General features: G+C 43.6%; 1 protein-coding gene across 1 annotated transcript in view; it reads left to right on the top strand.

Moving 5' to 3' along the window:
- Positions 1-13,127, top strand: part of TM9SF2 (transmembrane 9 superfamily member 2) — a 48,973-nt gene that overhangs the window by 14,303 nt on the left and 21,543 nt on the right. The window contains exons 5-9 of the mRNA XM_006262597.4: positions 4,744-4,873; positions 6,198-6,322; positions 7,702-7,813; positions 10,052-10,131; positions 10,233-10,341. Coding sequence (XP_006262659.1) covers positions 4,744-4,873; positions 6,198-6,322; positions 7,702-7,813; positions 10,052-10,131; positions 10,233-10,341 — 556 coding nt within the window. The remainder of the gene's footprint in view (positions 1-4,743; positions 4,874-6,197; positions 6,323-7,701; positions 7,814-10,051; positions 10,132-10,232; positions 10,342-13,127) is intronic.

Raw genomic sequence — 13,127 nt, 5'->3', positions numbered from 1 at the left:
CCTTAATGTATGTAACTAACCAACCAACCACAAATATAAACAGTCCTGTTGGCTTTACGTAGACATCTGGGAGTTTAGGTCCATGAGCTCTTCTGTAACTTTAATTTGCTAGGTGCCTTAGGGTGTTGCATTTGTTAGCATTACCAGCATTCTAGTTGTAACAGTAAGATACTTAATGGTAAATGTGATTCAATAACTTGATGAGTTGATGAACTTTGTACCAATATATGACAGGTTATTTTCTTTGTCCAATGATGCAGCCTTATGTTTTTCAGCCTCTTGAAGCTTATTAATGGACCAGTAAAACTCCCTGGAGATCCCTTTAACTATAGCTGTTGAATTTCTGAAATTCTTTAAATTATTTTCTTTTTAGACTAGTTCTTCAGCCATGAAAACACTTTGTTAGAAAGAAGACATAGGGCATGTCTACATATTGCCAGACAGTGATGTTGCTGTGGTGCCATGGTTTAGTATTTCTTTTTGGAAGTACTAAAGCAGAGTGCAGTATTTACTGGTACTGTGCCATGTCCGTGGAGCACAGTTAGGTTTTGCTGCTATGTCACCATAACTACTCACTAAAATGGGGGAGTGTGTTGCTACGGCAATGTAGCTGCTGATCATGTGTAGATTCACGTGATCGCTTTGTTGCCGTAGCACGCCATACGGCAACATAGTGCATTGCTACAGCAACGTAGGGCAATGTGTAGATGTACCCATAGTGGTAGAAAGAGAAGAAGTGATGAGGTTTTTTTAGTTGTAGATGGTGTGTGTGTGTGTGTATATGCATTTATGTTAGTACTCTGATCCTGCTGTCTCATTTCTTTCACCCACTGTTCATCACAGGGGCCAGCGTTGTTTTCAAGAATTTTCTATTAAGCCTAAATTGGAAACTTTCTGTGCTCTAAACTTTTAACCATTTTAACAATAAAACAATTGAGAAGAGCTTCTGGAGAAGCCTGGAAAGCAGCTGCTGTTCCGTAACTGTAGTGGCTCACGTCTTTTACCTCATGTAAACTACCTACTGAAAATAGTTTTGTGCGGGCCGGGAGCGGTCCGAGGCCCTTTTTCCGCGCTGCGGGCTGTGGCCAGCAGCCCAGACATGCTGGGTCGGGGAAGACAGCGGCACACTAGAATTAGGCACGGACGCTTAGTGGTTGATTTAAGATTATTTTACTTACACCGAAGATGGTCGCGGTGCAGGCAGGAAAACTTGCTTGAGTTGCGGTTACAAAACAACAAAACTCGAACCTACAGAACATAAGGGTACGTCGCAATGGGGTTTCGGCGACAGGAGATGAACAAAAACCTCAGGAGTACGTCACAATGGGGTTTCGGCAACGGGAAGAAAAAACTGCAGGACTCGAACACTGGGGTAGAGCTCTGGATTCACTCACATGAAGTTTGCTAGGCTCTGTGGAACTTGCGCGCAGGGAAGAGGGGTTCGTCGAAGGATTGCGCTCGGCGACGGGGAGAGGCTAGAGGCTGATCAGACCCCTATAGCCTTCTTAAGGTACACACACTGGGTCCAATAGGCTCCGTAGCGCTTGGAGATCTTCACGAGACGTGAAGTTCTCCTCCTCCTGATAGTCGTGGAGTCCTCCAACTTGGGCGGAAACCACTCAAGCCTCTTATACGGCTAGCAAGCCAATCGCTAGCCGCCACGTAGGAATAATTTAGAACTGGCCAATAGTGGGGCACGAATCTGAATACAAATAGCGGGAACTCCTTGCAACGTGCATTTCTCTGTTGCAATGAAGAAATGCACCCTGCAAAGAAAGCTACAAGTGGTGGGAAATAATTCAGCAGTGCCGAAGCGCACCCAAACAAAAATCACACCCTTGGGTTGTGACAAGTTTGTGTCATCAGGGAGTCACAGCTGCCCATGGGTGGTCAGAAATATGCTTCAGTAAGGAAAAATCCTGCTTGCTCTGAACTGCTATACTTTTCCTCACGATCTCTGACAATACTTCTTTGGTGTGGCAGTTCTTTAACTTCAGTGTCAGCATTTTTTAAAAATTTGCCTGAAACTTACTTTTCATGAAAGGTAAACTGCAAAATTGTAAATATGCCAAGGGAGATCCATTACAAACAAGAAGGAAGATGAAAGAACTCTGGAGAATGTAGCAAAAGTATATAGCAGGGGTGTGCGAAACAGCACCATTTTGTTTCAATATCCGTTTCGTTTCGAAGCACCGTTCCATTTTGTTTTGTTGAAACTTTCGCTGTTTCAACGCGTTTTAACATTTCATCTATAGGCTATAATGGGAAATCATGAAAATGCCTATAACTGTCATTTCTTGCCTGATTTGGATGAAAATTGTAGGGACGGTAGCCCCTTCTGAGGGCATGATGCCTGCCATGTTTCAAGGAGATAGGTGCAGAGTTTTTTGTGAAACTGCACCTCAAACCGTTGAAAGCAAAACTCATATTGCTTACAGGTAGGCAGCGTCCGACCCTCCCGGGACTGTGGCATTGGGCTCTTCCTGGCGCTCAGTGGCAGCACTGGGAGGGCAGGTTGAGCTCTGTGGGGCTGGCGGAGCTGCTTGGAGCGCAGTCCTGGCTCTCCCTGCCTCCTGCTGCCAGGCTGCAATCTGAACGGCTCTGCCAGCCCCACGTTGGTGAGCCTGGTGGCGGAGAACCACTGGCCAGGGCTGCGCTTGGGACCAGGTCTGCACTCCAAGCGGCTTTGCCAGTGGCTCTCCCACCACCGAGCTGAGCTCCGTAGGGAAGACCCCCAGCCTGTAGCTCTCCCATTGCATCTGGCTCTGGTGGACCCCTGGGAAGAGCTGGGGGAAGTGATCAGGGAGCTGGGGAAAGATCAGGCAGCTGGGGAATCCAACCAGGAACTGAGGGAATGTTCAGGGACCTGAACCTTAACCTCTGATTGCTTCCCTCAGCTCTTCCTGGGGGGTGTGGACCCCTGGACCTAGGTGCTGGATTTCAGCAGGCTGCTGCTGCAGTTTTAGTGGCAGCCTTCTGCCTCTTCGGCACTGTCCCTCACTGGTACCACATCCCAAAACGCGTGAAAATGCTCTTAGTGCCTAAACAGCTGTGTGGTGGTCAAGCCAGGTTGAAGGATAGGTGCTGCTTTTACTGCATAGAAGTCATCATAAGCCTGACAGAAAAGCATAGACACCAGAAGAGGAAGTTTTGCCTGGCAGAGAGAGCAAGCGTGTGCAGGGATGAACCCTCAAGTTTAAGCGTTAAAGAAAAAATTTAACTTGATGAATTGGTGAGGGGGAACAATGTTTTTTTTTCTTAAAAACTACGTGATATCCAAATCTTAATGTAGGTATACAATAAACTTCCTTCCAGGTCCTATTTCAGACTTCCTATTAAACGTAGTAAGAAATCAAATAAATTATGCAGAACTGAAAGGGTATAAAATTAATATCATGTGAAATTTTACACAATCCGGACACCTACTTCTAGAGCAGTGACTTTCAACTTGTGGCCCATGGGCGGCATGCAGCCCAGTCAGCATGCTGTTGAGGTCCATGTGACATCCTGTTTAAAAAAAATTAAATAAAATAAAGATTGTCACCTGCGGTCTGTTAGTCGTGGATCCGGGTTTCCATTCCCCACGGGGAAAAATGTGGATTTGCCCCTTTTAAGGAGAATACTGTGGGAAATGGTGGGTTTCCTCCTGCTTGGGGCTGGGGAAGCGAGAGGAGGGCGATGGAAGGCAGGAGGTGCCGTATGCATGTGCACATGCATGTACATGGCAGCCAGGCAGCATGGAGAGCAGCTCCTGCAGCTCCCTCCAGGCAAATCTATGTGGAGGAAGAGGGAGGCAAGCTGAGGCCCCCACAGTGAGGGAGGGAAGGAATAGAGTAGGGCAGGGCTAAGGCTGGGGGCGCGGCCCATCTGGGTTGGTGTGTGGGGTCCAGGTCTGGGGTGGGATTGTGGCTGTGGGGCCCAGCCGGGGTCGGGCTGGCTCCCTGCTGCTACACACGTTCCCAGGAAAGGAGAAATGGGGGGGGGGGGGCGGTACAGGCTCCCCCAGATTTGTTTGTTGGGTAGATGTGGGCTCAGGGCAGCCTGCCCTGCTGCCCTTCCCCCAGGGGCAGAGCGGAGTGGAGACTCTTTGTGCTGCTGCCAGGAGCCCTGTGCTGCTATGGTGAGGCATCCCATGCCAACCTGGCAAGAACAGGGGGTACAACTCTGTGCCACTGCTGCTGCCAGGTGGGCAGGGGGAACCTCGCCATGGTGGCGCAGATAGCATGGGGCTCCCAGTGGTGGCACTAAGCCTTCCCACCCGCCAGCACTAGGTCACAGAAGCCTTGGGGGTGTAACGGGCGGGGAGCAGCAGGGCAGGGAGCCCTGAGCCTGCAGAGGGCAGCCTGCATCTCTCCTGCACTCTCTTTTCCCCTCTACCCCATGTATCTGCTCTGGGTGGGGGGTGCTGGGCTTTGCTCTTCTCTCTGGCTGTGGCAGTTGCTGCCTCCCACTGATGGCAGGGCCAGGGTGCTGTGGGGGAGGGTGGGCAAAGGCCTGCAGGCCCTGGCCCTGGTTCCATAACCATGGCAGCTGGGTTCCCCCTCAGCTGTGTGGGTGTTGCTCGCATAACACATTGAGAGCTTCAAGTGTGGCCCACTATGGCAAATAGGATTTGTTGTAGTGGTTTTTTGTTCTCTCAAAATTCTAAATATTACTGTGGCTTAAAATGGTGTAAGCTTTTATTTATATTAAAGCTTTCTCTGTCTCCTGAAATCTAGTGAAATGTTAGTGTTCTTTATGTAGGATTGTTGACAACATGCCTGTAACATGGTGCTATGATGTTGAAGAAGGTCAGAGGTTCTGCAATCCTGGGTTTCCTATTGGTTGTTATATTACAAAAGATGGCCATCAAAAAGACGCCTGTGTCATTAATGTAAGTTTAAAGACTTTTCTGCATGAAATCTCTTTCCAGATTTTTCCTTGCTTTCTGATGCTTTGTTCCCATGATTGGATTTCCTTTATCTTCAGACTGGTTCAGGGAATGATGGAAATGTGCTGTGGACTCGACTTAGATGAGGTTAGAAGAGATTTATCTGAGAACCGTAGGCTGCTTTCCACTGTGGGATGTAGAAGGCTGCGAAAGACTGGAGAGAAAGAGATGCATGCACACAGCCAAGTCAATGCAACATCCTTCCTTGACCCTGAAAATTTCTCTCTAACTGCTGCATGGCTGGGGCTGTGGAGTTTTTTAAATAAGCATGTTTCTCTGAGAAGCAGACTTCCATGCAGTGGCTCTGATATGTGCCTTTTCAAACCTGGCAAAAGTTGACATAGCTAATGCTTCTTGAAGGAATTAACTTCCCCTCCACTGAGAGGGCTTATGCATAGATGCTGAAAACAAGGTATCTTAGTAAGAGTCCTGCATGAACTGTCACTGGAAGTAGCATGAGGAAAATTCTTTGTGCAGACATATCTCATTCTGTTAAAATACTGACTTTGGTTATATTTTTAAGTTGCAGTCACATGTCACAAACAAACTTATTACTTAAACCAGCAATGCTAAATATTTTTGCTCAGAGGGTTGGGTGGGCGGTGGCCTGTTAATCCATGGGTGAGATCTGGCTGGTTCTCCTGACCAGTACCCAGGGCAGACATGGTGGGGTCCCATCTAGCCATGTGGGGACTGGGGGCAGTCTGGCCCTTATCCAGCTGTGTGGTGGAAGGGGGCTCAGTGTGGCCACAACCCAGCCCCACAAGGGATGGGGAAGGGAGCATGGCCTGGTCCTACAGGGGGAGGGGGTGTGGCTCAGCCCTAATCAAGCCGTGCAGGGGAAGGGGATGTGGCAGTGGGTGAGGTGGCATCCTCTGTCAAATTTCCCAACCCATGGGGAGCCCTACGGGCTAGATGCCATGGTTCCATGGACTGTATTTGGCCAGTGGGCTGGAAGTTGAACATGCCTGACTTTAACACTATATAACTATTTGATAAAGTAGTATGTAATCTAACAGTTTTGGTTAAGGTTAGTTTGAAAACAGTGCTCTTAACAGGTCTTTACATTTATTGCCCATTTAAAGAGGTAAAGCAAGAAAGTGCTTCTCTGAATAGTCCAGAATATGTATATAGTTAAAAATGTTGAGCTTCCAACCTGGTAGCAGATGCATTTAAAAAGTTAGGACATGCTAATCTTACTGGCTTAACAAAATTTACTTTTTAGAATTCCCTTCCATCTTATTTAATTTTGTGTTTTGTTTTGCAGTCAGAATTTCATGAGAGAGATACCTTTTATATTTTCAATCATGTCGACATTAAAATATTCTACCATGTTGTAGAAAATGGAGCAACGGGAGCAAGACTAGTAGCTGCTAAGCTTGAACCAAAAAGGTGAGTATTAAAAATTCAACCTTCTTACAGTATGACCTGTCACTAAACAAAGATTAGCTTCAAGAATTTTACTCCAAATCAGTTGTCACTAACCGATGGATCTCGATCCACCGATAGATCTCAGAGCCTCTTGAAGTCAATCCGAGACTGGGATGGGAGGCTGAGTGCCCAAGTGCATGTGTGCGTGCGTCCCAGCCCAGCAGGTCAGTCTGTGGAGGAGGGTAAGGGGCAAGGGCTAGATCAAGGCCTCCACAGTGAGGGACAGTGCCATAGAGGCAGGAGCAGAGCAGTGGTAAGTTGAGTGGGGCCCCAGCCGGGTGAGATTTACCTGTTGGGGAGGCGAGCCCCCAAATAATTTTTTCTCCCTCTGCCTTGATCTTCTTCCCCCTCCCCTCCCCACAGACTTACCTGTTGGGCGGCGGGGGGACAGGACAGGTGGTGGCGCATGGTAGATCTTGGGTTGTTTTAAATGCCAAAGGTGATCTACTTTAAAAAGGCTGGAGATCAATGCTCCAAAACATTTGTCTTTAGCTATAAGATGTGTTACAAGAGGCAGAGGTCGATTAGTTTTCCTGCTGGAAAAAGTGGTCTGATTTTAGGATGGTATAAAGCAACAGTTCCTTTTTGTGATAATGGACTTTTATCTTTAACTGTAGTACCCAGAAAATATTTGCTGGTGTACTTTTCATTTGGCAAATGGGAGGGGGGAAGCATCATATCATGTGCTCATCATGATTCCTGTTTATTCATCAGTGTCCAAAGCAAGGGAAATGAATTCACCTTGCTTTTTGATCTCGTCAGTATTAAATATTTGAATATAGTTATGCTCCTTTATGCTATTTCAGCTTTCCTTCTGTCTAAGAAAACAACACCTTTTGCAGGCTTACGATCCGTTACAATTAACGTTCTTCTTTCTAGTCCCTAAAATGTATTTACCTTGCTTTCTTTTACTCTGTCAGTATAGCTGAATTTGCTGAGTTGCAGGTCAGATGTCCTGATCTTGACCACCTAATGGTTTTTGAAGGAAATTTAGAATTTTTTCTTGTGCATAATAACTAATCGACTTGTCTCATTTTCTGTTGAGTTTTGTTTAATATTCATCATTTCTTTAGGTTTCAAATGATGGAAGAGTGTGATGCTTAAAATTTGAGGTATTTTAGGAAAATTTGTCTTTGGTATAAATTGTTAGGGAACAGAAATGGTATTTTTGATCGTGCCACAGCTTGTAGTCTCTAAAACTTATAAATATTATTATTTTAAAATTGGATGCTTGGAAGAAAAATTCTAAATGAAATTGTTAATTAATTAAATGAGTAAACTTTAATACTGTTGCTAGTCAAATGAACAGCTTTGAATTTTGTGCATGTTTCTTTCCATAGCTACAAGCATACAAATCCAGAAAACCCTGACTGCTCGGGTGTGCCTATGGATATAAATAACCAGGCTAGTGGGGAGATCAAAATTGTTTATACGTACTCTGTTACCTTTCAGGTGAGTGTTAAAGGTTTTTTTTGTTTTAACCAGTTGTTTCCCATCTTCTCTCTGTGTATTTGATTGTTTCTTTCTAAGTGTAGAACTTTACACTTTGTTCTTACTCAGTTTCATTCTGTTTATTTCAGACATTCCTCAAGAACAAACAAATGATTTGTTCTTTTTAAGTTTTAGAAAATGAATGACTAGTGTTGCTGCAGAATGTTCAATGCAATATTGTTACTAAGTGTGGCTAAAAATGCAGTCCTTTTTCAAATCAAGTTTTAGTTACAATTTAGGAGATTTAGTTGCATAGCTGTTGTTGCAAATTAATGGGGTTTTGTGGCCAAATTACCTACTGGAAATTTTAGGGGGCGGAGGGAGAAAAAGTCTTTTTCATGTTTACCTTCCTGTACTTGGAAGAAGAGCAATTTGCCCAACATTAAATCTGTGTTATGCATGTTCATCAAAGAAATATGAAATATATGCATGTTCATGGCAGGATGCACACTTCTGAGATCAGATGCTAGAACCAGATTGTGTCATTACCACTTGCAAGTGCAGGGGGAGCTCAGGGTCAGCTGTTCGTTGGTCCCAGCTTTGGGACAACTAGACCTGTAAATACACCAAATACAAGAATTAAACTATTTGAGGAAATAAATTGTTTTTATTTGCTGGATGACCCACTCACAATGTTTTAAACAATGAATGTTGTTGTAAAGAAGATTCTAAAGAATTCCAACTGTGTGTTCTGCTAAACTTTGCACGATATGAGGTTGTTTGAAGTTCTAAGACAATATATCAGGTAAGGCTGGCAGGATAGAAGTAGTCAGATAGGAATGGCAAATGTAACAAAGAAGACACCTTACACATCTCTTGCATAGGAACCTAGTTTATTGTCTTCTGGTGAACTGACTGCAAGTGTTATCTTGCCCATCACCATTTTTGGCATCTTGACAAAATAAGTTTTAATAAACAATTTTTAAAAGCATTCAGTTTTTCCAAATAACTATTTTTAAACTGTTGATTGGTCTTGTTAGTTTATTTATTGAATTAAATCACGAGCAAGAAAATAACTGGTTAATTTATTATGTCTTTGTTATGAATGGATGATTTTAGTAGTTTATTTTTATATCAAGATGACTTCCAAATTATAATCTCTGAAAAGTAAATTTTCCCTCCCTGTAGCTTAAAAATATTAATTTTAAAAATATTCATGTGATATTTATTAATAGTTTTGAACAAACCTTCTGTTTAGTACTAACACACAGTGGGTGTGTCTACATGTACATTTAAGCATGCCTAAATTTCATGCGAATTTGCTTACTGTGCATTAAGTGGTTTTAGGCAGGCGTCTACACGTGTAGGCGTTAAAGTGCATAAGCGCTGTGTGGACTGACTTGAGACTAAAGTTAGTCTCAAGTCAGTCGATACACAGCGTTAATGTACTTTAATGCATCTACACATTCGTTAACATGCCTAAACTTGCCATTTTTCATGCACATTAATGGTGTGCATGTGTAGACAATGCACCCTTAATGCACATTAACTTAGGCGAATGCACATTAAGGTGTCATGTGTAGATGCGCCCTGCGTTACTTACTGTAGGGAATGAGGTCATTACTTAGATGGGAAAATTTGTAAGCCAAACTTTCATGCTGCAAAATGGTTGTGGTAATTCAGTAGATAACTCCGAAATATCAAGTTAATTTCTTTAATTGATATCAAGAAAAGCAGTTAAATTAACATATACTTGGAACGTTGTGCAGCTGTATGGTATGGTCTCTCAATAGTTGTGAAATGCGAGCCTCCTGTATGCCTTAAAGATTGCAAATCAAAGTTTTAACATGTTAACTCCTCTTTGAAAGATGCAGAGTTTACTTGATATACTTTATTATACTCCAAGTAAAGTAATTCAGTTCTGTATGATCTTCCCAAAAGATGCTTAAGTTGGACGTGGTGGTGGTGATCTAGTCGCACAAAGAAACTAAAACTGGTTGTTGATAGACAGCTCATATATTACATTTTAGATGCTTTTATCACAATTCTGACTTTTGGTTTTAGAGCATGGTCATTAGGGTCTTTCATTGAAGCCTGTGGGGAATTATTTTATAGGGCTTTTTGGTTTTAAGGTTTGAAATTGTTTTGAACATAACTTATTTGATTAAATAGTTCCAAAATGTTGTATGGAGGTATGAAATAATTGAGTCACTTATTTGTTTCTTATAAAAATTTAACTGCTGAAATTTTAATTTCCAGGAAGAAAAAGACATAAGATGGGCATCCAGATGGGATTATATTTTGGAATCCATGCCACATACACATATTCAGTGGTTTAGGTGAGGAGACTTTTAGTCCTCAAATACTATAAAGTGGAGAGCGCTTTTAGCTATAGATATTGATTTTTTGAAGCTTTTTTTTTTTTTTTCATTCTGTGTAGCATCATGAATTCCCTTGTGATTGTCCTTTTCTTATCTGGAATGGTAGCTATGATCATGTTGAGGACACTACATAAAGACATTGCAAGATATAATCAGATGGATTCTACTGTAAGTCTGAAGTTTCTAAAATCACTGTTGGGGCTGTTTGTTTAACTTTGAAAAGATGTGTATGTTTGCTGTCAAATGGCATAAACTTGTGGTTTAAAAAATAACCATCATGAACAACTATGAGGTTCTAGTTGATGGTTGTGGGGGGTTTTGTATGTCTTATGTGTGTGTGTTGAACCAGCCTTCTGGTAGGACCATTTTCCATTCAGTTTATGAAACTGTAGTTGTAGTTGCCAGTGATTTAAATGTGGTCTTGTGAAATGCAGTTAGGCACTTTTTTGCAAGCCTGTAACTAGTTTGAGCTATGTTATCGTACTATAACTCCTCACCTTGCTTTTATGTACGTCCACAGTGGACTTCATAATTTTTTATTCATGTTTACAGTGTTGAGCTGTTCAAGAGAATCTACAGGTTTCCCTTGATTTATGCAGTACATGAATTACCGGAGAATGGTGCATAACATGTAACAAATAGGGATAGGTTCCCATGGCAGTGAGGGAGGGAGGAAGTGAGTCTGGGACTAGGGAAGGGTGCTGCTCCCGGGGCTCCACAAGGGAGCAAAGCAGAGGGATCAGAGTGGCACTCGGCCCAGCCCCTGTGTAAGTGAAGAGACGAGACACTGGGGTTGAAAGGTGATTGCAAGCAGCCATCCCATTGCCAATAGTGAAGAATAACTATATGCACATAAGTTAGGAGGCTGTTTAAACATAAGCCAGTTTAAAAAAAAGTGAAGCCCTGGTGGGGGTTAACGAGAACTAAGTATGTTGTGACTTATTTGAGTCAGAGGCATATCAAGGACTCTGATGGACTCTGGCAGATTATATGGGCTATAAGTCAACACCAGGTTGAACGGGAGAGGGTATAGGGGTTGATGGAGCCCTCACTATACTAAGGCGGACATAAGGACCAATTGTGCAAGAAGGTTCACGCCCAGGCATTTCTTGTTTTGTTTTGTTTCGGTTTTTTTTGTTTCTTATGAAGTGGTAGGCAGGAGTGTGGGTGTGCAGAACATTGTATCAAGAAGGGCCCTGGCCATCTTCAGCCAGCCTGCTGAAGAGCAATGAATGCCTTAGTAGAGGAAAAAAGGGGGGGAAAAAAGCCTTATGGAGATGGTGATAAACATCTGAGACTAATTTATTACTCTAATGGAGGCGAGATGGACATCAATTACACTTCAGTGTTCTTTAGGAACGGACATAGTTGGTGCATTGGCCAGGAACTTCAGCAAGCAGCCTCCTAAGAGTTAACAGAATGGAGCACCAACCAGTGATGGTAGTGCCTGAGACACTTCATCAGACATTGAATCTTATAGCACAGTTGCTCTAGCAACAGCAACAACAAGCAGCAAGGCAAGCAACTGTAGAAGAGCATCTGTAACAGCAACAGGCTTGGGCACATAGGAACTTTTTAGACTTAAAAATGCCCAAGATGACGAAAGAGGACAACCCAGAGGCATTCTTGGAAATATTTGAAAGAGCAGCTATTGCTTCTGGGTTTGATAAGGTGAGATGGGCCGGACAGTTGAGAGTACTTTTAGTAGAGCAGGCCCAGACAGTCTACTGTGCCAGGACTCGCATAGTTGCACAAGATTATGACAAGGTTAAAAATGGTATATTGCAGAGGTTTAATATAACTCTGGAAAGACATTGACAGGGGTTCAGGGGCAAGAAAAAGAAGGAAGAGAAGGTGCCCCTAGTCTTATGGCAACATTTGTCTGATCTATTGGACAAGTAGCTGAGACCAAAGAAGAGGTGTCTGATCAAATACTGTTAGAGCAATCCCTCTCAGACCTGGAGTACAGTACCCAGAGATGGGTCAGGGACCATTGCGCTAAATCATCCCTGGAAGCCCTTCAGTTGGCAGAAGATTTTGATACGGCCCAGGGTGAGATCAGCTGAGATAGAAGTATGAGAGGGGCTGGAATGAGTTCTAACCGAGAGATGGATCATAAAGGTGAAGGGGAAGGCCGAGGAAACAAGAAAGGAAACCCAATAGGAATTGTGCATTTCAAGTGTAGTAGACCCGGTCACATGGCTCGGGATTGTCCCTGCAGGCCTTGGGTAGCCACAAGGCTGAGGAAATTTGAGGAGGAGCACAAAGTCAGTCAGGTCGCTCCAAGAGAAGGACACGATGTCGAAATTGTAGATTGCAGTCTAGGGAGACATTTTTGCAGAGGCAATACAGCCATTGCCTTAGGTAACCATATTGGTGGCGGGCAGATGGGTGCGAGCTGCTGTTGATATGGGATGTGCCTAATCCATCATGTATCCTTGATACTTTGGAAACAAGCATCAAAATGTGCAGGAGTTAAGATGGTTTGCCGTCATAGACAGAGCCCACTACGAACGTTGGCTATTAGAACTGCAAGTACAGGGTGTCACCTGGAAGATATCTGTGGGACTAGAGGAAGATATTTTATACCCCATGATATTAGTTCGGGACTGGCCAGAAATTTATGATGTAATAGCATCCCTATGCCCTTCAAAGGGAGTAGAGGATGGGTTACTGGGAGTAAGTACAGGGATTGAAGAAGAACTGGATTTAGCTGGGCTGGCCAACAGCAGTCAATTCTGAGAGGCTCAAGAGGCTGATGAGGAGCTACGGGCGTTGAGGGAGACAGACTCAGTGAAGCAGGACCACCACGTAATCCACCCAGAATGTAGTAAACAAGTTTCATGGTGTGAGATTCATGATGAGTTAATGTATAGGATTAAGAGGGGCAAAGCAGAAGGGAAGGAGGTTGCTCAGTTAATATTACCTTGACCCTATAGGGTGTGGCTCCTTCA

Source organism: Alligator mississippiensis, chromosome 1 (genome assembly GCF_030867095.1).
Source record: "Alligator mississippiensis isolate rAllMis1 chromosome 1, rAllMis1, whole genome shotgun sequence".
Taxonomy (NCBI): domain Eukaryota; kingdom Metazoa; phylum Chordata; order Crocodylia; family Alligatoridae; genus Alligator; species Alligator mississippiensis.
Note: the sequence above shows the minus strand (reverse complement) of the source record. Positions and strands in the feature narration are given on the sequence as shown.